The sequence below is a fragment of the Sus scrofa genome, chromosome 6 (assembly GCF_000003025.6).
Source record: "Sus scrofa isolate TJ Tabasco breed Duroc chromosome 6, Sscrofa11.1, whole genome shotgun sequence".
In the NCBI taxonomy this organism is placed as follows: Eukaryota; Metazoa; Chordata; class Mammalia; order Artiodactyla; family Suidae; genus Sus; species Sus scrofa.
The window spans coordinates 75,103,451-75,128,045 of NC_010448.4; the positions used below are offsets into that span (position 1 = coordinate 75,103,451).

General features: G+C 56.3%; 2 protein-coding genes across 8 annotated transcripts in view; one reads left to right on the top strand and one right to left on the bottom strand.

Annotated features, from left to right (window-relative positions):
- SPEN (spen family transcriptional repressor) overlaps positions 1-4,018 on the top strand; it is a 91,904-nt gene extending 87,886 nt beyond the window's left edge. Inside the window, 5 exon segments of the mRNA XM_021095393.1 lie at positions 1-614; positions 1,045-1,545; positions 1,701-1,895; positions 2,236-2,394; positions 2,809-4,018. Of these exon segments, the coding sequence (XP_020951052.1) occupies positions 1-614; positions 1,045-1,545; positions 1,701-1,895; positions 2,236-2,394; positions 2,809-2,940 (1,601 nt within the window). The 3' untranslated portion in view covers positions 2,941-4,018.
- Positions 5,278-24,595, bottom strand: part of ZBTB17 (zinc finger and BTB domain containing 17) — a 35,376-nt gene continuing 16,058 nt past the window's right edge. Inside the window, exons 3-17 of one of the 7 annotated variants that reach the window (XM_021095395.1) lie at positions 17,530-17,635; positions 11,251-11,457; positions 10,191-10,379; positions 9,427-9,567; positions 9,017-9,142; positions 8,197-8,435; positions 7,975-8,117; positions 7,584-7,884; positions 7,214-7,301; positions 7,007-7,123; positions 6,790-6,910; positions 6,479-6,609; positions 5,949-6,158; positions 5,747-5,836; positions 5,283-5,670 (exon numbers count right to left, since the gene is read on the bottom strand). In XM_021095395.1, coding sequence (XP_020951054.1) covers positions 5,387-5,670; positions 5,747-5,836; positions 5,949-6,158; positions 6,479-6,609; positions 6,790-6,910; positions 7,007-7,123; positions 7,214-7,301; positions 7,584-7,884; positions 7,975-8,117; positions 8,197-8,435; positions 9,017-9,142; positions 9,427-9,567; positions 10,191-10,379; positions 11,251-11,457; positions 17,530-17,635 — 2,493 coding nt within the window. In that variant the 3' untranslated portion in view covers positions 5,283-5,386. Of the gene's footprint in view, positions 5,671-5,746; positions 5,837-5,948; positions 6,159-6,478; positions 6,610-6,789; positions 6,911-7,006; positions 7,302-7,583; positions 7,885-7,974; positions 8,118-8,196; positions 8,436-9,016; positions 9,143-9,426; positions 9,590-10,190; positions 10,380-11,250; positions 11,458-17,441; positions 17,636-24,595 lie in introns of those variants that run through there. The other 6 variants (XM_021095398.1, XM_021095400.1, XM_021095394.1 and 3 more) reach the window with 6 other exon arrangements.

Here is a 24,595-nt window from a genome sequence, read left to right on the forward strand (position 1 = left end):
GCCCCCTGCAGCCCCAGCAGGTAGAGGTCCGGGCCCCGCAGCGTGCAGGCACCCCCCAGCCAGCCCCGGCCGGTGTGCCCGCCCTGGCCTCCCAGCACCCTCCTGAGGAAGAGGTGCATTATCATCTCCCTGTTGCTCGAGCTGCAGCCCCTGTGCAGTCGGAGGTGCTGGTCATGCAGTCCGAGTACCGACTGCACCCATACACCGTGCCGCGGGATGTGAGGATCATGGTGCATCCTCACGTGACGGCGGTCAGCGAGCAGCCCCGGGCAGCAGATGGGGTGGTGAAGGTGCCCCCAGCCAGCAAGGCCCCTCAGCAGCCAGTGAAAGATGCTGCCAAGACGGCAGATGCCAAAGCTGCCCCCGCCCCAGCCTCTCACGGTGAGGCCCGCATCCTCACAGTCACCCCCAGCAACCAGCTCCAGGGGCTGCCCCTGACCCCGCCCGTGGTGGTGACCCACGGGGTGCAGATCGTGCACTCCAGCGGGGAGCTGTTTCAGGAGTACAGGTACGGAGACATCCGCACCTACCACAGCCCGGCGCAGCTCACACACACGCAGTTTCCAGCTGCTGCCTCCATCGGCCTGCCTCCCCGGACCAAGGCTCCCACTCAGGTGAGCGTGCCCGGGATCTGGCTTCCGGTCCAGATAGTGGGGGAGGTGCCAGCAAGGTCCCTGACGTGTGTTGTTCTTGTGGATTTAAAGAGGAGCGTTCTCAGTGTGGGGCTGAAGGGATCAGATCACAGCTTGGAGAACCCAGGGAGTGGGTAGAGTGCTGGCTTTTGCCTGCATGGGTGAGAAGGCAGGGAAGAGGTGACCATTTTGGGGGACAGGACTGGGGAGAGGTGATCTCTTACCAGAATCCTCAATCCTGAATGCCCATGGGCACACCCATCATGTTAAAGCTCCTTCTGGGGGGCCTGGCGACAGGAGATGGCCCTGCAGCTGACCGGCCCAGGGGCCCATGGCTGGTCGGTTGGGGGCAAGATGTTGTTTGTGCATAACAGGCTCTGACTCCGACCCTTTCTCTCCCCCCACCCCCCAGGGTGCCCCTCCTGAAGGCGAGCCCTTACAGCCCACTCAGCCTGCGCAGTCTTCCCAGCCTCTCCAGCCTGTGCAGTCTGTCCAGCCTGCCCAGCCCACTCAGCCCGCCCAGCTCAGCCAGCCAGGCCAGCCACCAAGCAGCAAGATGCCTCCAGTCTCCCAGGAGGCCAAGGGGACCCAGACAGGAGTAGAACAGCCGCGCCTCCCCAGTGTACCTGCAAGCAGGCCAGCTGAGCCCCATGGCCAGGTCCAGAGGGCGCAGGCGGAAACAAGCCAGACCTCCTATCCCTCCCCTGTGTCTGTCTCCATGAAGCCTGACCTCCCGGCCCCTCTCCCCACTCAGGCTGCCCCAAAGCAGCCACTGTTTGTCCCCACAACCTCAGGCCCCAGCACCCCTCCAGGACTGGCTCTGCCACATACTGAAGCCCAGGCAGCCCCCAAACAAGATTCCTCTCCGCACTTGACTTCCCAGAGGCCCGTGGATATGGTCCAGCTTCTGAAGGTAAGCCTGGGGAGAGGGGGCTCCCCTACCACCCTCCAGGCTCTTGTGCTTGTTTGGTGTCCTAAGATCCCTGCTTGACTGCTGCCTAGGGCCGTGGCCAGCATGGCTCTGTTCTCCAGCCTTGAGCTCACTTGTCTTTGTTTCCTTATGAGCAGAAGTACCCCATCGTGTGGCAGGGCCTGCTGGCCCTCAAGAACGACACAGCTGCTGTGCAGCTCCACTTCGTCTCTGGCAACAATGTCCTGGCCCACCGTTCCCTGCCCCTCTCTGAAGGCGGGCCCCCTCTGAGGATCGCCCAGCGGATGCGGCTGGAGGCCTCACAGCTGGAGGGGGTTGCCCGAAGGATGACGGTAAGACTCGGGGCCCAGGTGAGCAGCTGCCCCACCCACCGGGAGGAAAGGCATGGGTGGCCCCACTGCCTGTGTCTCGGGCTTGCCATGGGGCAAGGTCGTGGCATTCTCGGAGTGGGTGATGAAGAGCATGTTCTGTCTCCACTGGGGATGTCACGTGCCCCTAGACCCAGAGATGAGGCTTTTTTCATTCAACAAACAGAGGGATGGGCTTCAAGGTCATCTCAGAAGTGGGGGCTTTTGTGGATCTAGGGGTCAAATCCCTCTGTCGGAAGGGCCTCTTCTGGGGCTGCTGTTTTGTGAGATGAGTCCTGATCACTGCCGGCTGCCTCTTCCTCAGGTGGAGACAGATTACTGTCTGCTGCTGGCTCTGCCCTGTGGCCGTGACCAAGAAGACGTTGTGAGCCAGACTGAGTCCCTCAAGGCTGCCTTCATCACGTATCTGCAGGCCAAGCAGGCGGCAGGGATCATCAACGTTCCCAACCCTGGCTCCAATCAGGTCAGCCCGGGGTCCTTCCTCGGCAAACACACACGTCTCATCTGGTGACGTATGGCTGCCAGTGCCAGCTAGAGGAGTCCAGGGAAGTTTCCCAGAGGAGGTGGACAAAGGGACAGGCGGAGTGCATGGGTGGGTCTGCCACTGCCCACCCTGGAGTCACGCAGTGGCCAGCCAGACAGCAGAGGTTTTTCTTTAGCTTAACAATATAGAAGAGGTGTGCAGCGGTTCGTTTTCACTGGGTTTTCTTCTGGCAACGTCTCAGAGGCACTGGCTGGTTGGGAGATTGACTCAACCTGGCTCTGTGTTGGGCCTTTAGGGCCCCCAGTTGGAAATGTTTAAGGGAAGAAGGGTAGTGTGTGTGTGAGGGGGTGAGGTGAAGATGGGGTCCCATTTTTCTCTTGTCCCCTTTTCCAGCCCGCCTACGTGCTCCAGATCTTCCCGCCCTGCGAGTTCTCTGAGAGTCACCTGTCCCGTCTGGCCCCCGACCTCCTGGCCAGCATCTCCAACATCTCTCCCCACCTCATGATTGTCATCGCCTCTGTGTGAGCCACTGAATGGTCGCCACGCGGTATATCTTCCTGAGGCTCTGCAGCAAAAAATAAACACAGGACAACCCAGCCAAGTGGAGGAAGAAGCTGCCGAGGGGGACAGACTCCACTGCCTGACGGCCAGCCTCGCCCTCCTGCCCGCCCGCCCGCCCGCCCGCCCTCCCGGCTCAGTCGGACAGACCCCTCTGGGCAGTGGTGCTGCTACTTGTATGTTTACATGACATTTAGCCCAAGGACAGACCACCAACCGATGGACTTGCAGACACCTTGAGGCTGGGTTTCTCTTTTTGGAGAAAAGGAACAGGGCAGTGGAATTAATTTTTTTGTTGTTTTTGTTTTTAAGAAACAAAACAGAACTGCCTTTGCACTAAATTAGTGACTTGGACTTTTGCACAGTGAAGACAGGCTGTGACACTCTGGATGTCTTGGTGTATGTAAACACACATCGCAGACTCTCACGCAGGACTTTGTGAACTCTGCTGAAATCTTGGGGTCAAGGAACATTTCATTGGGTTGTTTCGTCCCCACTCCTTCCCTTCCCTTCCCCTTGCTCATTTGGATGTGTCACCTTTCTTAATTCTCCTGCTGCCACCATCTTTGATTCACCCAGGATGTACAGTTTACAATCAAAAAAGAGCAAACGGAAGGATTTTCTTTCTTGGTGGAATATACAGAACTTGGGATGTGTGTATATATAAATATATAATATATATAAATATATATAATACTAAAAAAAAAAAATCAAATTCCCCGACATACATTTTTTTTAATCTGTGCCAAAAATGTGTTTTCAGAGAAGATCTTATTTTCATACTCAGACTTTGTATTGTCACTCATTTGTATAAGTGCGCTTCGTTACAGCACGGGCCCTGCCCCCGCAATTTGGAAGTGTCACACACACACACACACACACACACACACAAGACTGTACAAAAAGACTGGCTTCCCTTCCTATGACCTTGACCTCTCCCCCAACTTCCTAACACTTATTAATTTATGAAACTTTTTCTCAGCGCAGTTTTGTTTTGTGTGTCCATTGGATTACAAACTTTATTAAAAAATACAAAACACGTCAAGTGTGGATGTGATTGTCACTTGGATGGGAGAACCAAGGGTCCTTGGCTCATGGGAACAGCTAGTCCTTATCCCACTCCCACCAAACCTACATGGGACCTATTGCCTTTCTGCCACAAATCTTCCCCAAAGATAATTTTATCTTGTACGCAAGTTTTTCATTTTTTGAACCATTTTTCAGTGCTGTGGTGTAAATTGGACACTTCGAATTCCCCAATTGGTTCCTGGGTAAACATCAAAGGCACTTCAGATTTAGATAAAGAATAAAGCCACCTCCCACTCAAATTCAGAAACAGCGTAAGTGGGCTTTGGGGTCCTGTCTCTTGCCCCTGCCTCCTCCAGGTGTGCTGCAGGCTGGCCCTGCAGCGGCAGAGGCACAGCCTGGCCTCTCCCTGCTCCGGAGAGAATGGGATAAGTGGGCCAAGCTTCCCCTGCGGCTGGGGAGGTGGGCGTAGGGGGACGGAGACACAAGGCCCGGAAGGTTGGTCTCACTTGCAGGATCCCTGGGGCTCCTCCAAACAGACCTATGTACGCTGTGCACGGAGATGGTACCGTCTGCAAGGGAGGGAGTCCAGCTGCTGGAGGCGAGCTGCGTGGAAAAGCAGCCGCAACGGCAGCTTGCGTCTCCTTACTGACAGGAGTGAAAGTGAGCTGCGTTACTGTCCTGATGGCTGATTCCAAGCAAGTAAGTGTCCCCAGAAGATGACACCGGCTTGGCCGTGATCTTCGGGCCAAGATAACTGCGAAGTGGGTGTGGAGCTCTCCCACTTTCCTAAGCCCACCAGAAGCAGGCTTGTGGCCTGCTGGCTCTGGTGCTGTGCCTATCCTGCTACTCTGACTGCACGGGCCCCTGTGCTGGGCTCTGTATGGGTGGCCTGGATCCTGTGGTGACGCTCTGCGGGCCCAGCTCTCAGTCCCTGGGCAGAGGGAGCAAGGTCACAGCTGTGCTCCACGACAGAGAGACGGAGAGGGGAGGTCCGGTCCCCAGGCCGAGCGGACGGGAAGCCTCACGAGGAGAGCAGGTGAGGGGATGGGGCTCATGGAGCCGAGCTTCTCTGGCCTTGAGCGTGCTGCCCCGGCTCCGACTCCTCAGGCAAAGCATCCTAGACAGCTCCCGGGTCTCCAGGCCCACTCTGCAAAGGGACAGCCGGGCCTTCCCAAGAAGCGGGTCTCTGCCAGCTGGTCCCTGGGTGGAGCAACCCTTTCCGTGGCACCAGCCACAGCTGCCAGCTCCCCACCAAACCCCCCAGGGAGCTGTAGGCAGCATTAGAAAATAATCAAATTTATTCTCTCTACGGAACAGGGCCACCCCTCTCAGTTCTAGGGTGCCATCCATCCTTAAATAAACAGTCAGGAGGAGGGGTGCCTGCTCACTCAGCAGGCGGTGGACATTCAGGGGCTGTGGGGGGTGTCTCTGCCAGGGCAGGCTGCCCATCAGCCCCGTCCCGAGGGCGGAAGACCAGCTCCCCAGCCTGCAGCACCTGCCCGGCCGGCCACGTGCTGCCGGGCCCGTACTGCTGGTAGAAGTCCGCGTCCGTCTGGAACATGACCAGTGCCTGGGCGGTGTGGATGCGCACGTGCTGGGCCAGGCTGTTGGCATCCAGGAACTTATCCCCACAGGAGTCACAGGCGTAGAGGATGTGGGTGTTGGGATCTGTGGGAGTGGGGTTGCAGTCAGAACAGGAAGGGCCCCAGGCCCACCAGCTTTCCCGGCAGGGAGCCCCTCTCACCTTCTTCCTGCACTTGCTTCACAGCTTTGCTGATCTCGGCTTTAAGTACTTCTGTCTCATCGGCGGTCACGGCGGCCCCCACGGGCACCACTGTGGGCAGAATCGCAGGGCCTGAAGTCAAAGTCACCTGCTCCTCTGCCACCCAGAGGCAACCCCTCCTGTAACCACCCCCTGCTGCCTGGTGGGCTGTGACGGCCCCCACCTGTGAGCTGAGTGACAGCCGTTGCCGCGAGTGCCTCTGTGGCCAGCGTGACCATGTCATCGACGGTGACCACGCTGACCTCACCGCCCTCCTCTGGCTCCAGGATTTTGATGCCTGCCTTGCCCTGGTGCACGGTCTTCACGTGGGAACGCAGGTTGTCCACCCGGTTAAAGCCGCGACCGCACTTGTCACACAGGTAAGGCTTCTCTCCTGGGGGGGGAGGCAAGGTTCTCTCCTGCCATTGGGGGGGTGCAGGGGGGAGGACCTCAGTGGCCTCCAGTTTCCCCAGCAGCCCTGTCTTCCAGTAGGAAGCGCTCTGAGGTGGGCCACCTGAGCCACAAAGACGCCTCTGGCGGCCCCCGCCCCTCCTAGAAACTGAGAAACTGGAGCCTGCATTTTGGAGTTGAACTGCTTCCAAGGCCACCTCGGGCAAGTGCCAGCACCCAAGGCGGGGGTCTGGGGCTCCTCCCACTCCACCACCCGCCCCAGAGTCAGGGCTTGGGACCGGGAGGCGAGGGGCACCCACTCACCAGTGTGGATGATGATGTGCTTGGACAGATCGCCCACGTTGACGAAGGCCTTGCTGCACACGCTGCACTTATGGGGGCGGATGTTGTCATGGTGGCGGATGTGATTGGCCAACTGGCTGGACTGGACGAATCTGCAGAGAGAGAAGCTTGCACCAAACAGCCCGGGCCTCCGCCGAGGCCTCCGCCTCCACGTCCCGATGGGAGGAGCCCTGGGACCAGCGCCTGGGCTGGACGGCAGGCGGCCCGGCTCCCAGCCAGCCCCAGGCTGGTCCCTGACACGCTCCCTCCACGGCAGGGGGCGGGGGCAGGACCTCTTGCCGCAGCGCTCGCAGACGTAGGGCTTCTCCCCGGTGTGCTGGCGTACGTGGGCAATGAGGGAGCTGGCCTGAGTGAAGGCCTTGCCGCACATCACACACTGGCACGGTTTCTCACCTGGGCAGGAAGACAAGGGACGCAGGAGGAGGCGGTGCCCCCTCTCCTTCGGCGCGCCCGTCCCACCCGCCCCTGGCTCCGGGGCGGCTCACCCACCCGTGTGGATGCGGACGTGCCGCTGCAGGGCGCCGGGGTCCGCGAACTGCCGCTGGCAGTGGACACACACGTACGGCTTCTCCCCGCTGTGAATCCGAAGGTGCCGCTTCAGGTTCCCTGTGGCGAGACCGAGGTGGGGCCGGGCCCACACGCCGTGACGGGGGACAGTGGCAGGGACGGGACGGGGACAGGGCGGCCTGGCCTTACCTGATGTGGTGAACTGCTTCCCACACTCCCGGCACTTGAGGGGCCCGTCGGCGATGTGGATCTTCAGATGGGCCTTCAGGTTCCCCACCTGCGCCAGGCGGGGCGTCAGCGACCCCCCAGGAACCCGCTCTCCGCCCCACAGCAACCCCTCCCGCAGGGGCCAAGCCGATTTTCCCAGCCCCCAGCCCCGGCCTTCCTCCAGGCCGGCGGAAGAGGGCGACCCCCGCGCCCCGGCCCACGCCGTGAACCTGCCCCCCCCACCCGCCCCCAGCTTCCTCAGCACAGCGGCCAAGAGCCCGTGTCCCCACCCGGCCCGTCCCTCGTGGGCCTCAGTCCCCGGGGCGGAAGCGGCCGGCGCCGGGTCCCCGACCTGGTTGAACTTCTTGTCACAGTGAGGGCACTTGTGCTCCTTATCGGTGTCGTGGGTCTCCAGGTGGCGCATCTTGGACGTGGGGTCAGAGAAGGAGCGGCCGCAGTAGTCGCACTGGTAAGGCTTCTCGCCGCTGTGCACCAGCTGGTGCCGCTTGAGGTTGCCCGACGTGGTGAAGAGCTTGCCGCAGTCCTCGCAGCGGTAGCGCGCCTCGCCCGAGTGCCGCTTCTTGTGCAGGTTCAGCAGGCTGATGAGCCGGTAGCTCTTGCCGCACTCCTCGCAGCCGTAGGGCTTCAGCGGGCTGCGGCGGCAGGCGAGAGCGGGCTCGCGGGGCGGGCGGACGGACGGACGGACGGACGGACGGACCGCGGGCGGGCGGGGCGGGGCCTACCTGTGGGTCTTCTCGTGGGCCTTGCACGCGGCCGGGTCGGAGAAGGCCTTGCTGCACTCCCGGCACGAGAAGGGCTTCTCGCCCGTGTGGATGCGGATGTGCCGCTTGAAGTTGCCCGTGTGCGTGAACTCCTTGCCACAGTCCTGCGGGCCGGCGGGCGGGCTGTCAGAACCGGTCCGCCCCTGCCACCCCCCAATCGCCCCCCCGATCGCCCACGCGCACCTCGCACTTGTGGATGACCGAGCCATAGGCCTTGGACTCCGTGCGGTCGCCGTAGGTGCCGGAGCGCAGGCCCCGCGCCTCGGCGCCCAGCTCCTGGCCCGAGTCCGTGCTGGCCGACTCCTCGCTCTCCTCGGGGGCCTCGCCCTTCTCCAGCGGCGGCCCCTCCTCCTTGACGGCAGCGGGCACGGCGCCCTCCTCGTCCTGCTCCTCTCCCTTCCTGGCTGGCTCCACCTCCATTTCTGCGCAAGAAGGGCCGGCCCTGAGGCGCCTAGGAGGGCGAAAGGGGCCTCCAAAGGGACACGACCTCGGGGCCAAGCGAGCGCCAGGAAGCGCCCCCGGGCGTCTGCTCACCGCCGCAGGGTCTGGCGGCCACAGGTACATGGTCCCCAGCAGCGGCCAGGGGACGCCCAGGGGACACCGCTGACCCAGACATTTGCTGCTCGGAGGATGCGGATGGGCCTCCGGCCACCACCGTGGGCCCCAGGCTGGTGACACGGTGGCAAGGGTGCCATCAGCCAACAAGCAGTGGAACGCAGGGGGTGGGGTGAGGTGGGGTCTGCCCTGGGCTGCAAGGCTCCCCCAGGTGCTGAGCCCGGGGAAAAGCAGCAGGGCCACTGCTGGGCCGGGGACCTTTCTGTGCTAATGGGAGACACGTCCAGGGTGCACAACCAAGAAACTGATAACCAGTTCAAGAACGAGAAAAGACGATGTAGGTTCAAGAGCTGAGATCAAAGAGCGACTCAGAGTGAGACCGGCTGAGGCAGGAGGGAGAGGCTGTGTGCAGGGGACGCGTGCTGGCTGGCCCGGCTGCCAAGGGTACCTTGCTCCGAGCTCTCTGACAAGGCAGCCTCAGCCTCAGCAGCAGCCATGCCACTTGTGGGGTCAGGCTTGAGCTCCACCGGTGGTGGCTCCCGAGGGGCATCGGCCTTCTCCGTCTGCTCTGCACCTAGGGTAGGGGCGTGGGGGCAGCGGAGGCTGGATTGGGACCCTCTGTCTGAAGGCCAGAGGGCTCCCCTGGACCAGGTCCCTGGAAGCAGCTGTGGCCAGTGGCAGGGGACATGCCTCTGAGCTCAGGCTGCTTGTGCTCCTGGAACAGGCGCCCCAGAACCAATAATAGGCTGGTCAAGGGGGGCAGCTGCCTGTACCTCCCTCCCACAGGAGCCTCCTGGGTAGGGCCTGCACTGCTGGCAGGTGAGGGACCGCCAGCCAGGTCCTAGCATCACAACGCACCGCTGGCCATGCTCTCGGCCTGGCCGCCTCGCTCCTCTTTGGGCTCCCTGCCTGGGCCCGTGGGTGGACTGCTTCTGGCCGGGTCCAGCTCACTCAGCGTGGAGGCAGCAGCCTTCTCCTCTTTGGCTCTCTTGTCCCCCACTGGAGATAGAACAAGACAGACCTGCCATTTCCCATCAAGTGCCCATTGCTTGGAGCGGGGAGGTGGCCCAGAACTTGCCAGCTCTTCCAGACCCTCCCTGGGGACACAACTAAGTAGTGGTTATCAGTCTGCCCATTCACCAGATTACTGACTCCCCGCCAGGCTGTCGGCTGGGCCTGGGGTGCAGCAGTCCTGGCTGCTGCTCCCGTGGGGCTTGCGACTGGTTGGGGGACAGACCTCACAAAAGAAATGACACTGATCAGAGATCTGCACTTATAAGGAGAGCGTGGCACTCAGAAAGTGCCACAGGAACCTGGCCCACCCGGGGCATCAGGGGGCCTTCCTGAAGCGGTATGGGGAGCAGGAGGAAGGACGTGGGAGAGGAGAGCTGCCGAGGAGCGAAGCCCTGTGCAAAGGTCTTGAGCCCGGCACTGCTGCCTGGTGCCCCCAGGCAGCGGCGCACAAGGGAGCTGCGGGCCAGAAGGGCCCTTCTGAGGGGCCCCTCCTCAACAGCTCCCCACAATGCAGAGGAGGACCCTGACAGAGAGAGGTGACACAGAGGCAGAGGCAGAGCTCCCCATCGAAAGTCACCTGCTCAGGAACAGCCTGCCAAGGATCTTACCCTCCACAGCCGAGGCCTCCACACTCTCCCCCGGGCTGGTGGCCCGCTCGGCCAGTGACTTGAGGGCGTGGCAGGCCGTGATGATCTCCTGCATCTGCAGGAAGCTGGCCACGGCCAGCACATCATCCACGTTCTCAGAGCTCAGGCTCAGCTTGGCTGTGTACATAAACTCCAGCACTTGCCCCAAGCCTGCCAAGGACATAGACAGCCATCAAAGACCACCCTCAAGGCCTGGCACCAGCAGCCTGTCCAGCCACTCCACTCGGTGGCAGGATCCAGGGGTTTGTGGAAAGCTGAGTGGCACGCCACCATCTTGCCAAGTCCTGTGCCAGCAGAGGTGGACAACCTGGGGCTTCTTGGCCCAGACATCAAGCCGTCTCCAAAGAGAAGTCCACCCGGAGAGGGCACGGGGTGGGATGCCCACCTGGAGCACTCTGCCCAGCTGCTACGCTCCGCCACTGGAGGACAGAGTGCGTCACCCCTGGCTCCCATCAGGGCTGTACCACAAACTATCTGACCTCCAGGCCAGTCACCTGACCTCTTGGGGTCTCAGTTTCCACATCTGTAAAACGAAGGACCAACACCTTGCCCGAGTTTCTGGCGGCATGTCACACCATTCTGGGTTGGGAACCCGAATCTAGGACCAGTTAGTTCCTTCCTCACTACGAAGAAGACCTTCCTGACACCCCGGCTGACCATCCCCATCAAGGCTGGCACCGGCGTATGGGGTTCGGGACTGACGCAGCAAGGGAAAGGGTCCAGCCTCCGAGTCCACCTGCTCTGTGGCCCTCCTGATGAGCTTGTCCTGTGTTCACTCTGGCCTAGACCTTATCACGAGTCGTTCCTGCCAGCTCTCCCCTCACCACCCTGTTCCCAGTCGTGACAGGCCAAGGTGGTAGGAGTGTGGTGCCCACCCACTTGTGGCCTGCGTCCTGTGCACCCCACGGCTGGCAGGTGCTGCTCACAGGAGGGCAGGGGCTGTGTCAGGAGGGGCTGGCATGACACGGGGCCACCACAGCTTGTGCCCCTCCGCAAGTCGGCCCTGGACCCAGCGGGGTACCTGCCGCGTTACTGATGTCCAGGTGCACCACATCCTTCTGGTCCACGAAGAGCATCTTGAAGTACTCGCTGCAGGCCGCCAGCACGGCTTTATGAGCCTTAAAGTCAACACCGTCCACCACAAAAGTGCAGTCACACAAAAGCCCCAGTTGCCGCTGCTGGTTCAACTGCTCCAAGACGTGCTGGCTGTGCTGGGGAAAATCCATGGCTGGGGAGAGCCAAAGGGCCTTCGTGTTAGCACAAGGGAGGACCCACAGGCCCCGACAGCAGCCCCAACATGCCCAGATGAGAAGCGGGGAGACGGGGAGGACAAAAACAAATCCACAGAGGGCAGAGGCGCCAGGTGCCTCTGCAAGCCCGGACCAAACTGGAGCTTCTAGATTCCTGGGCTAACCGGCCAGGAGAGCTCCCAAACCTCCAAAGGCGTGGAGGGACCAACACAAAACATTTCAAAAAAAGAAAGACAGAGTCACTAAACAGCTTTTACAAAAAGCATGCATAACACATCTTAGAATAAAGGACAGATCCTTCAACTGGATACATATGGCTTTATGAAACCCTTCTGTTCTTATTTTTCTCTGTGTCATGGAGGTGAAATACGTGCTTGGTTCATCTTCCAGCATTTCAGGAAGCGGCCCCTCTCCCGTGGCACCCACAGGGCTCTGGGCAAGCTCCCTGTCCTTGGCAGAGCCTGGCCCTGGGGGGCAAGGAGCCCTCTCTCCCCCTCCCTGATTCATGGGCGCAGGAAATTACAGAAGGTTGATGAGCCCTCTGCTTCCAGAAACCTCTCCAGGCTGTCCCGGGAGGAAGAATGAACTCTGATCCTGACCCCAACAGCTGCTGGCCTGGCTGCTGTTTCTCTATCAAAGGCGTCACTTACTGCCTGGAAATCCCACAACTGCCTCAAGTCAAAAATGCTCACAAAAGCTCCACGACCTGATGCCGACCTGATGCGAATCATCCTGAATTGCACAAGCCATGTCTAAATTGGTATCTAAAAACAGCTCTCCCGCCCCCACAGCACCACACCAGAGTTCGTCTCAAGATGAGCATTTTCTAGGGAAAAGAAACCACTTTCCAAGTCAACATCAACGCCCACTCCCGAACCACGTGACAAAGACCCCTGCAGGGCTGGGCTGTCACGCCCGACCCCGAATCAGATAGATGGCAGTGGTTTCCTTTTGCAGCTCTCCCAGAACCCCCCTCTGAGGCCTGGGTCGGCTCTGAGCCGCTCCAGGCTGTTGCTGGGAGGGAGGGAGGGTGAGACGGACACGTGCTTTCAGCCTCAGGTCTCAGCAGCCCCTCACAGGCTTCGGCTCTTCCCCGGTTACATCAGCCTCTTGGGGCTGAGTCACCACGCTGCAGCTCTGCAGCCACAGTGACCATGTATGGCTGTGTGGCTGTGATGAGACACCACCAAAGCCACACCCCCATGCACGTGGCTCAGCCAGCACAGAGCAGCTTTGAAGGACGCAAAGCCCACCCACCCTGTGGTGTCTGGAAACTTTACCAAAAAAGTGGGGGGATATATTTGCTGAACTGGGGGAAGTCACCGAGTAGATGGGCGGGGCTCCACCAAGTAAGTGGCAACAAGCTGTGTGCCATGGGGTGCCAGTCCCTGAGCCAGTGAGTGCACAGTCGCTGCTACTGGAGACTGGAAGACACCCTTTTGTTTCCTCCAGTCTCCTTGGCATGCCCCTTTGACTCCAGCCTCCACACACAAGCTCCCAGCCAGAGGCACAGCTTCTTGGATCTCTCAGATCATAAGTGCCTGTGGCTCCACCCTCTTAAGTGTGAGCAGCGAAGAGCTGGAAGCTGGTCCTGGAGTCAGGAGGTCAGGCATGGGGCAGCTGGCCCTTCTGCGTCTGCTGAACAACCGGCTCAGCACCAAACCAGCCGGCACAGCACGGAGCCACCAGAGCAAAGGCTGCTACATGAAAGCATCCTTCTCCCGGTGTTCCAGCCCTGGAAAATTCCATTCGTGACCTAGAGGAGTGCAAGGGAGAAGCTGGCCTGTTCTGTTCCTGAGCAGGTCGGAGCTAAAACAGGGACGTTTTGGAGGACATGGAAGAGAACCAACCCATGGGCTGAAACCCCAGGCCAGGGCCCTTAGGCCCCGGACCTAAAGCGGGTACACACCAGGCAAGATGTAAATGGAACCAAAGGGAGGTGGCAAGCAGGGGCCTGGGCCAAACCAGCCTCTGAGCTGTCTTCTCTCTGCCGTGAAGGCCGTGTGAGCTGACCCGAGGGGGGTGGGGGGTGGGGTGCATGTGAGCACATTCACCTCCTGTCCTCAGGAGCTCTGGGTGAAATGCCTCCCAAGCACAGAAAGGGAGGGCCCACCAGGGCCTCCTCAGTCAGCTGCAGCACAATGGCCTTCAGAATCAGGCCCAAACCTTTCCCTCCTGGCAGTGGGCCTGGGCCCTTCACCTTCACCAGGAGCCAACCTGAAAACCGAGCTGGGAGGAACTCTCTCCCAGGCTTCGAAATGACTGGGGAGCCTCAGCAGAACACCTCCCCCACCCCGAGCTACAGAGCTGTTCGCAGGCCCCTGGGCTGGAGACTGCTGCAAGCAGGGCCCTCTAGCCCAAAAGCGATCTGACTTGCTGGGAAGATAAACGTGAGAAAAGACTCCTGGCCAACAGGGTGGAGGGGACCTGCCAGCTCAAAGATCAGGTGATTACTGGCCTTGCCTGGAGCCAAGGCCGCAGCAAGGCCTTGTGCGGCCACACCCCCAACGCTCCCAGGGAAAGGCAGCCAAGCCCAGGTCTCCTGGGTGGACACGCGGGGGCTGGGGGAGCTGTCTCCAGAGGCCAGGGGGGTGGGGGGTGGGGGGGTAAAGGTCCCTGGAGAGCCTGGATGGTGGCAGTACCTCCAGGCCCCCACCCGCCCCCAGCACGGGGAGCAGCTGTGAGCCATGAGTAATGTTTTCCACCCGAAGCTAACCGCGGTTTTCCGTGCGAGATGCCCGCCCAGAAGTGGGCTCCTCCCCAAACGTGGGTGTCGGGAGGAGAACACCAGAGGCTTCTGGAATCCCTCTGAGGCAGCCTCTGAAGCTGTTCCAACAGAGAAACAGCCCTAAAAGAGCATCTGTTCTGACAAAATCAAAGAATGGAAAGAGAGAAAACGGGAAAGGACCCAGGGAGGGAGAAGCGGGGAGCAGGCAGAGGGCTGGGAGGAAGGAAGAGAAGAGGGGGCATCTCCACACACAGATTGGCAGCACTAAACTCTGCTCACAAGCCCATCCTGTGACCGCCCTGCAGTGCGAGGGCCCGAGAGGCCTGCAAGTGCTAAACGGCCCCTTCTGTCTGTGGGCAGCGCTGTGGCTCTTCTGACGGCTCACCCCCAGGGCCAGGCGGGGCGCAGGGCCCCAGGCTGTCTTCACCCACTCCCGTCCACCAGCAGGCTGCCTGCTAGAAAGCTCCAACAGCCCCTCTCTCCCCAGGGTGATGCGGTGAGCGGGTGAGGGGCCTGCTGGCGGGTCCTCCCCTCCGAAAGGCTGGGCAGGAGCTGGGGGGCCCCATCTCCGGACCTGGTGAATGGCTCTTGTGTGACGTGCAGGCCTCTGGCCGCCTCTTCCACACGCCACACTGAAAGGACCCCGCCAAGATCTGGCCGAGCTTAGAGGGGACCAGGACAAGAGGTGAGTGTGGGGCAGGAGGCACCTGCCTGGGCCACACCGAGGGACACGGGGACGCCAGAGGCAGGCCGCTAAGTGGGAGCTGCCCATTCTGAGGAGACGTTAAACACAAAAATAAGATCAGCAGCCAGTCGACTTCTGGTTACCCAGGCTGGGGATCAAGTGGCAGCCCGCCCATGGTTGCGGGGCCCGTCACTAAGCACAACTGGGGGGAATCTTCCCCCTCATTTCATCTTGCTTCAAGGGCACTACGTGTGGGCCTTAGTTAAAGCTGCTTCTGGGAGTTCCCTGGTGGCCTAGCAGTTAAGGATCTGGTGTCTCGTCACTGCTGTGGCACGGGTTTGATCTCTGGACCGGAAACTTCCATATGCTGTGAGCGTGGCCAAAAATAACTCCAAAAGCTGCTTCTAAGAAAAATCCTAAAATCTTAGCTTGACAGAAAATGCAAACAGAACAAGACCTCAGAGCCCACTGAGCCTACAGCCCTCATGTTAGAGGCTTGCCCACAAGGAGCCCGGCATGGCCTTCTGACCAACTCTCTCTTTTTTCTGTTTTTGGCTGCCTGACCAACTCTTGCCTGTGAGCAGGCACCCTCTGTCACATTGCCACCTGCTCGGTCAACTTCCCTGATGAATGGGGCAGACCTCGGTGTCAGAGCTGGGATACTCTCGTGAGGACCAGTGGCCTGGGCGGACACAAGCCCTGGCTGACCTCGCAAGGAATTCACTTGGGAATGGAAACATGAGGGACCTGGAGAAGCCCCACAGCGACACGGACACGGACAGCATGGGCACGGTCTCCGAGGCCAGCCGCCGACCATCCTTCCCATCGGACTGCACCTGCCATCGGATCCAGCTGAATCTGGGTGGCCCTGTGATGACTCTGCCCAACAGGAGGCAGTGACTCTCCAAGCCTGGCCCTTTAGAGGGCTGGAAGATTCTGCTTTGCTCTCTTGGAACCAACCCAGACACCCTGCTGCAGAGATGTTCAGGCACTCCTGCGGGGCAGAGAGGACACACGGAGGGGCCCTGGAGGAGACGTCACCGTGCCCAGGCCATGCGAGGAAGAGCTGAGAGACCCCAGCCGACGGCACCGAGGCTTCAGCCCAGCCACCGGCTCAAAGCTGGCCCGTGAATGACCTCACCACCTCGTGGAACAAAAACAACTGCCTGGTCCACCCACAAAATGGGGAGAAAGAATAAACTGCTGATGGTCGAAGCCACGAAGTTTGGTGGTAGCTTCCTTCAGCCAGAGATACAGATGGTAAAACCGTAAAGAAAAGGGAATGCTTAGCAACAACCACCACCTCAGGATAACGTTTTCTCTGGATACAGAAGGCAGCACAATCAGGGGCTTCGAAGACCGAGGCGTGCTCTGTTTCTTTATTCAGACACACACAAGATCTACTATTTAAACACATGCTTTTCCTATATTTTAATATGTGAACTTTTTTCAAAATGAGCAAAATTTGTAATAGGAAGAAAGTGAGGTACAGGTGGCACACTCAATCCAGGCAGAGAAAGAGTCGCTTTCAACTGTGCTCCTGGCACCATCACCGGCACTGTCCTGAGGAGCGGAAAGAGCCACAGAGGCTGACGGGAGTGGGACTGGGGGAAGGGGGGCTGCTGCAAAAACAACGCAATCCCTCTCAATTTGCCTTTCGGTTCCAAAACACCCACAAAGAGACCACCGACGTGAGAAAGGGTTCTCCTTGGGTTGTGAAATCCACTCTGATCAGTTCAACAAAACCTGAATCCCAGTCCCCTCCAGCAACAACAAAATGGCATTTACGGAGTGTCTTCGACATGCCAAGCGGCACGGTGCCAGGCATGGGACAGCCCAATCTCCTGCCAACCAACGGCACAGCTGTACCGGGCACCAAGTCCCACACTGCTGCCTCTAAGACTCAGGGACTTGAGAGGCAGTTCAGCACCACGGAGGCAGCAGAACCTCTGGGGCCAAGTCCGGAAGGGCCCATATCCAGGTCCCGCCACCTACCACACCCGCAGGTGACCTCCAGCAAAGTTCCTCTTCGGCAGAACGGGGCTGCCAGGACTGCTGCCCATGTTCGTTACAGGATTAAGCTAGGTAATGGGGGCAGAGGGCCTGTCCAGGGGGTGGCACGTGGTGAGCCCTCAGCAAACGACTGTTACCAGGAAGCAGAGAGGCAGACTTTTTTTTTTTTAAGCCAAAGACCACATCAGATGGTTTCTACACAGCTTTTTCTCCTGGGCACCTCGGGTGTACTCAATAACTATTTGGTGACTTGAACCTTGTTTAGACGTTGTAATCATAACCCATTATTCCTTCTAAATGCCATCTGGAAAAATCCCAGAGCCCAATTAACATTAGGAGAAGGAGGGGCACTGGGCAAAAACCACTCAGGGCAATTTTCTCTGCTGGAGAAGCACTTTATATTGAACAACTGTTCTGTAAACCCCGTGAGTACTCCCGGCTGAAGGCTGGAGCGCCTGCCCAGAGCTCTAAGTGGGTCCACAGAGTGCCGCTCCATCTCAAAGTCAAATGGGCACCTGTCAAACATGAAATATTACCCAGGTTATTAGCAGGCACTAAACTGCAGCCATGGTTTCCACACTGCTGCACAGAGGGAAGCTATTAAGTCAGGAAACAACTGGCTACCAGCAGGAGACGCTGATCTTGACAAACAGCCGCGCCGGTTCCCAGAATGTGCTGCGCCAGCTGCAGGACAGGACAACGACACAGCCAGCCAGGGGCCTTGAGGCACCTGAGAGCAAGAGACAGGGATCACCATTTGGTTTCTAGTCACTCAGCATTCCTGGTGGCTGCTGCACACAAGCCAGTACACACACACTCAGGCCAAGGAAATGGGAGTTTGCAGCAGGCCAGCCCTGCAAACATGAAACCTACTTGCTCAACCCCACCAACCTACCCAGTGTGACAACCCCGTCCCTTTCCAGTGTAATGTGGCAGGGACACAGATATTAACAAAACCAGCCCTTCCGGCACTTTCCTCCTTGCCCAGCAAACACAGCTCTTCTATTAAGCTTGTGTTTCTCAAACTTATAAAATCAATTTTCCTGGGAGCTGCCGTTGTGGCTCAGTGGTAACGAACCCAACTAGTATCTGTGAGGACTCGGGCTCCATCTCTGCCTTCGTCCAGTGGGTTGGGGATCCAGCATTGCGGTGAGCTAGGATCCTGCATTGCTGTGGCTATGGTGTAAGCTGGCAGCTACAGTTCCGATTCAACGCTAGCCTAGGAACTTCCATGTGCTGTGGGTGCGGCCCTAAAAAAAATAATAATAAAATCAATTTCCCTTTCAGATAAACATACAAACCTGACTCAGCCCTTCCCAGCAGCCCCAAATGCTGATACTTCATCTTCTAGTGGATTGCAGCCCCACCCTGAAAATCACTGCTTCCCTCTACATAATCCTTCCAGCCAAGATTTGGTAACATTTTCTTTGCTGAAGTGTATGTTATAAAAACACTGATTTTTTTAAAATCTAAAAATAATGTCTAAATATAAAATTAAATTGTGATACTGACTTTGCTTTTCAAACTCTACAACTTCCACTATCTCTAAGATAGAACCATACTTTTTTTTTTTGGCTTTTTAGGGCTGCATGTGTGGCATATGGAAGTTCCCAGGCTAGGGATTGAATCAGAGGTACAGCCACTGGCCACAGCCACAGCCACAGCTACAGCAACACAGGATCAGAGCCGCATGTGCAGCCTACACCACGGCTCATGGCAACCAACGCCAGATCCTCAACACACTGAGCAAGGCCAGGGATCGAACCTGTGTCCTCATGGAACCTAGTTGGGTTTGTTATCACTGAGCCATGGAGAGAACTCCCCTCCAGAACCACACTTCAGAAGAGGGAGCGGGCATCCTGTAGACCCCTGATGGAGCCCGCTGCTCGAAGAACGTGGCTGAGTGGGAAGGCTGCATGGCCCTGAAGAAGCTGTGTCCTGTGTCCCAGCACCTGTGCCAGTTTTGAATGCATTAGGCCAGTACTTGTTCTGGGGACTCTTGAAACTTGATGCAGGGTAATTAATTAAATTAAGGGCCTTGCTACCAGAGACAGAATCAGAGCATGTGGGGTTTTGCGTGAGGTCTAATCATTCTCCCAACATTCCCCCTGTTCTCCTGGCCCAATATTCCCTGAGCAGTGGTGGCATACTTCCACAGCCTGAAATGACACTGGCAGGTGGCCTTCCCTACCAAGTTTAATAAGCTCATTGCTGGGTGGGACTACATCTGTCTGCTTCCTTCCAGCTGTTTATAGCACCTACCCCAGGACCTTGCTGTCAAATCAAGTTGGGGAATAGGTGGTATAAGGTGGCCTCCTGGCCTTGTTGAATATGACTAAGTCAAGGTCAAAATATTCTGTGGGCTTTTACAAAATGATCACTGTACTTCTGGTGCTTGTTTGTTTTTTGTTTTTAGCTCCACCTGTAGCATATAAAAGTTCCTGGGCCAGGGAAGAAAAACGTACCACAGCAGTGACAATGCCATATCCTTAATGGCTAGGCCACCAAGGAACTCTTAGTTCTTGTTAATTAAAAAAATAATAAAAACCACTACGGAAAATGAATTTCTAGGAGTTCCCTTGTGGCACAGCGGGTTAAGGATCCACCACTGTCACTGCAGTGACTCAGGTTGCTGCTGTGGCGTGGGTTTGATCCCTGGCCCGGGAACTTATGCATGCTGTGAGCATGGCCACGAAAATAAGAGAAAAAGAATTGCCAGTCTATATCAATCACAAAGCATCTCTATGTATTTGAGAAACAATACTCAAGAATGAGACTCTCCCCAACATAGAGAAGCAACAGCTCCGTGGTGTGACACAGGTGCACAACTACTCCACGGACCGTGTTCCCCTCTCGGGGTCCTCGATCCACAAACCAAGAAACAGATAATAAAACAGAAACCAAAGAATTTCACAAACATTGAAAGAGCATCTACTCTGTGCTTGCCTTAGGTACAATATTAGTGCTTTGAGCCCAGTGGGGAAGACGAGTAATAAATCCATATGATACATAATGTCACATGCTAAGTGCTGAGAAGAAAATCAAACTAAGCTGAGGCAGAGGCTACTTACTATCTAAGAAGAGGGTCAAGGAGGACCTCTCTGAGGAGGTGACATTTAAGCAAAGACCTGAATGAAGTGAGGAGCAAGCCATGCCACCGTAAGCCCAGGGACCATAACAGACACAAGGAAGAGCAAATGCAAAGGCCTGAGGCAGGTGTGACCCTGGCAAAGGGGCCACTTAGGGCAGCAGCAGAGGCTGAGATCACTCCAGGTCTTAAGAGGCAAGTTAGGCTTTAAGAGTTTCTTCTAAGCATTCTGGGATGCCCTGGGAGGGCTGAGAGCAGAAGAGTGACTGCAAGGGGACCAGAGTGGACATAGGAACACCAGGAAAAAAGCAAAAGATGGAAGTGGTCTCTACGAAGGTGGAGGCAGAAGTAGTCAGATATGTTTTGGTGGAGCCAACATAACTGGCTGGTCAAGCAGATGTGGGTTGTGAGAAAAGAAAGGAGTCAGGATGACATAAAAATGTGAAGCCTGATAACTGCCCTTCAACAGATGAATGGATTAAGAAGATATGGTATATATACACAACAGAATACTACTCAGCCATAAAAAAGAACAAAATAAGGCCATTTGCAGCAACATGGATGGAACTAGAGACTCTCATATTAAGTGAAGTCAGTCAGAAAGAGGCAGAAAAATACCATATGATATCACTTATATCTGGAATCTAATATATGGCACAAATGAATCTACCTACAGAAAAGAAACAAATTCAAGGACATGGAGAACAGACTTGTGGTGGCCAAGGGGAAGGGGGAGGGAGTGGGATGGACTGGGAGTCTGGGGTTAGTAGATACAAACTATTGCAGTTGGAGGCATAAACAACGAGATCCTGTGTAAAGCACAGGGATCTACATCTAATAGCACAGGGAACTATATCTGATCACTTGTGATAGAAGATGATGGAGGACAATGTGAGAAAAATAATCTATACATTTGTATAACTGGGTCACTTTACTGTATAGCAATTGACAGAACACTGTAAGTCAACTATAATTTAAAAAAAGAAAGAAAGAAAGAAAATGTTTAGCTGAGAAACTGGCCAAGTGGTGATGCCACTTACTGAGGTGAGGAATGATGGTGGGAGCAAAGGTTTAGTTGGGGGAAAGCGGTAGTTCTGTTTTGGCCAATTACAGTTGAGATGCCTACAGCAGGGATGGGGATTAAAGTCACAAGATGGAACGGACCTCCATGGGATGAATACTGGAGAGAGAAGACCAATGGACTCAGACACAAGGGACATGCAAGTGAATCCTGGCTCCAATCTTTCCAGGGGCGGGAGGTCCTCAGGCAAGCTTCTCTGAGTTACAGACCGCTCATTTATGCAACTGGAGAACCATCACATACACAGTGACTGCAAGGATTTAAGAAGGTAAATAACAGGAGGTTCCCAGGCTAGGGGTACAACTGGATCTATAGCTGCCAGCCTGCACCATGGCCACAGCAACGCGGGACCCAAGCCACGTCTGTGACGTACTCCACAGCTCACGTACACCACAACTCCCAATAACAGGAAATACTGCACAAATACTGGCAAAAGTAGAATTAGATATTATTTCTCTGAAACAAGTCTGACTGGTACACAGTTAAACAAAAAATAAAAACATGAATTAAAACACTCACTAAAATTAAACTAAGACTAGTTGTAGCGAACTAGTGAACTCCCTTTACCAGTGAATCACATGGCTCCTCTGGGACAAGGCAGCTGATCAAGCCTCAGGAAGGCAGTTGGAGAACAAAGGAGTCAAAGCCTGGTCCAAAGTGACAAAAAAAGCACATGGACTTTTGTTCCCATTTGGCTTTAAACTTCTGCTGTCAGGCCTTTGTTAGCGTGCAACTTAGGGCAGAAAGCCTGAGCAGACGCATGCACTCGGGTTAAATACAGATGGGCTTAGGGTCCACCCTTTGCATGTGGTGGACTGAGGGGACTGTGCAGTGGACAGTACCTCAGTCACCTGCAGAGCACTACCTAGCACGGGTGCCCTGCTGGCAGCTGGTGGCTCCAAGGGGAAGAAGGCCAGGACCATCTGGGGACCCACCCTCTGGAACCTTCTTCGGAATGGCCCAGACTCTGTCACTACTGACTGATGAGTGCTGAAAGGGCGCCACCAAATGCCACCCTGGAAGGATGTGGTGTGCAGCACAGCTACAAAGACACACGAACAAAGGCAGGAAGGACGTCCAATGAGAGGTCAGCACAAGCAACGGTCTGGGTGTGTGACAAGGAACGGTGTGCACGCCTGGGGACCGGGCTGGGGGAGAACTGCACACTTCGGCATGACGAGAGCAACGAGTGAGTGGAGAGTGAGGTGAGAAATGCAGCTGCAGGGACAGGCTGGAGGCCTCCCCCATCACCCCAGGGCTTGCAGCCCTAGCCCACGTGAATCATGCCAGGGGTTTAAGCAAAAGAGGGCCACGATTGGACTCCCACTTCCGAAAGGCTGCTCTGGCTCATGAGTAAGAATAGGCTGAAAGAGGGAGAGGAGACGCAGAAAAACAACTGAAGAAGTCTTACAGAGCTGGACCCTCAGGATGCAAAGAAGGTGACAGTGTCACCACCCCCCGCCCCCCACAACTGCCAGCATGGGAAGGGTTTGGCTGGTGCCCAGAATCCAACCTTTCTGAGCAGCCTGTGCAAGGGGCCCTCCTGCTGATTATTATAACATCCTTCGGAAGTTTTAAGCACTTCTTCTTTGAGCGGCTCAATGTCCTTAACATTTAGCACCCGATCCTTCCTGGGAGAAGCTGGGCCATGCTGTTGGTTCAAAACCACAAGAATTCCTATCTCTCACTCACATTTAAAAGAAAAATGCTCACGTCTCTGGAGGGATATAGAAGAAACTGTATGGGGGTGCCCTCAGGGCAGCAGAGGAAGGGAGGAAAGGAGTTACACTTTTTTTTTTTTTTTTTTTTTTTGTCTTTTTGCTATTTCTTGGGCCGCTCCCGCGGCATATGGAGGTTCCCAGGCTAGGAGTCGAATCGGAGCTGCAGCCACCAGCCTACACCAGAGCCACAGCAACGCAGGATCCGAGCCGCGTCTGCAACCTACACCACAGCTCACAGCAACGCCGGATCGTTAACCCACCGAGCGAGGGCAGGGACCGAACCCACAACCTCATGGTTCCTAGTCGGATTCGTTAACCACTGCGCCACGACGGGAACTCCAGGAGTTACACTTTCCACGCTATATCCTTTCTGGGTTTCTGGGCTTTGTCGGATCATTTGTAAATGTTTTCTATTAAAATACTACAACTGAGAAAGCAGGAGCTCCCTTGTGGTGCAGTGGGTTAAGGATCCCGTGTTATCACTGATGTGGTGTGGGCTTGATCCCTGGCCCATATGCTAAGGGCATGGCCGGCGGGGGGGGGGGGTGGCGGTTAACAGAAAACTGAGAAAGTAAAACAAAGAGAGAAGGGAAGAAAGAAAATGTCTGCAAAGTCAGAGCTTCTTTGTTTCTACTCATCATAAAACCTTTCAGACATTTTCCATAAGACCTAGTGACTAAAAACTTCTCAACAGGAAAAAATTTCTCATAAGGGAAATGGAACATGATGGTAATTTGCACAAAGAATGTGTCACTTGGGAAATCTTGATGAGCAAAAATTCCTTAAGGGGTCAAAACTGAAAATCCCCTAGAAGAGCAGCTGGGAGCCTTTTCCAGACCCAGATGAACCACCTCCGCAGCACGACGGCGCTGAAGGCCTCTCCAGGGAGCGTCTCACACACACAGTTCTGCAAGCGACTCCCCAGACCCAGTTAAATCTCTTGCCTTGGAATCCAGTCAAAGGTAGGTAAGTCCCTTGGGCAAGAGTACTTAAATCCCTGGACCTCTATGTCCTTTCTGTAAAACGGGGGTGATAATAAAAGTTCCCACTTCAGAAGTCCCCATTGTGGCGATGCGGTAACGAGCCCGACTAGTATCCATGAGGATACGGGTTTGATCCCTGGCTTTGCTTAATGGGTGGGGGATCCGGCACTGCCGTGAGCTGCAGTGTAGGTCGCAGACGTGGCTTGGATCCCACATTGCTGTGGCTGTGGTGTAGGCTGCCCGTTGTAGCTCCAATTCAATCCCTAGCCTGGGAACTTCCCTATGCCGCAGGTGCGGCCCCAAAGAGCAAAAAAAAAAAAAAAAAAAAAAAAGTTCCCACTTCATAAAGTTGCTGTCAGCCACCATCATTCTTATTACATATAAACCCTCACCAGCAACAATGATCTAACACAATGCTTTCCTCCCTGCCCCTCTCTTCTCATCAGTATCCAAGCACCCAAGACAGATAAAGCTTTGACCGGGAAAAAGACCAGGAAAAGGCCCTGCAAACTGCAATGCTTCCACTCAACAGTAACTGGAAGACAAGCCTCATATGTGACAGCAAAAGCTACCTTCTGTCTACAAAGAACACGACGACTGTGGAGGAGTAACTCGGCTTCCACTGAGAAAAGACAGATCGTGGCAATTTCAAAGGATGGATTAGCTGCCCCATGGAACTAAGATCAAGAATCCAAACCAAAAGAAAAAAGTAGGTTGAATACTAATTATTTGGAGCTGGATTATGTGGACTTCAATGCAGCACGTGCTATTCACGTGACTGACTTCTTCTAGGTTTGTTTCCTCATTAGGATTAGTG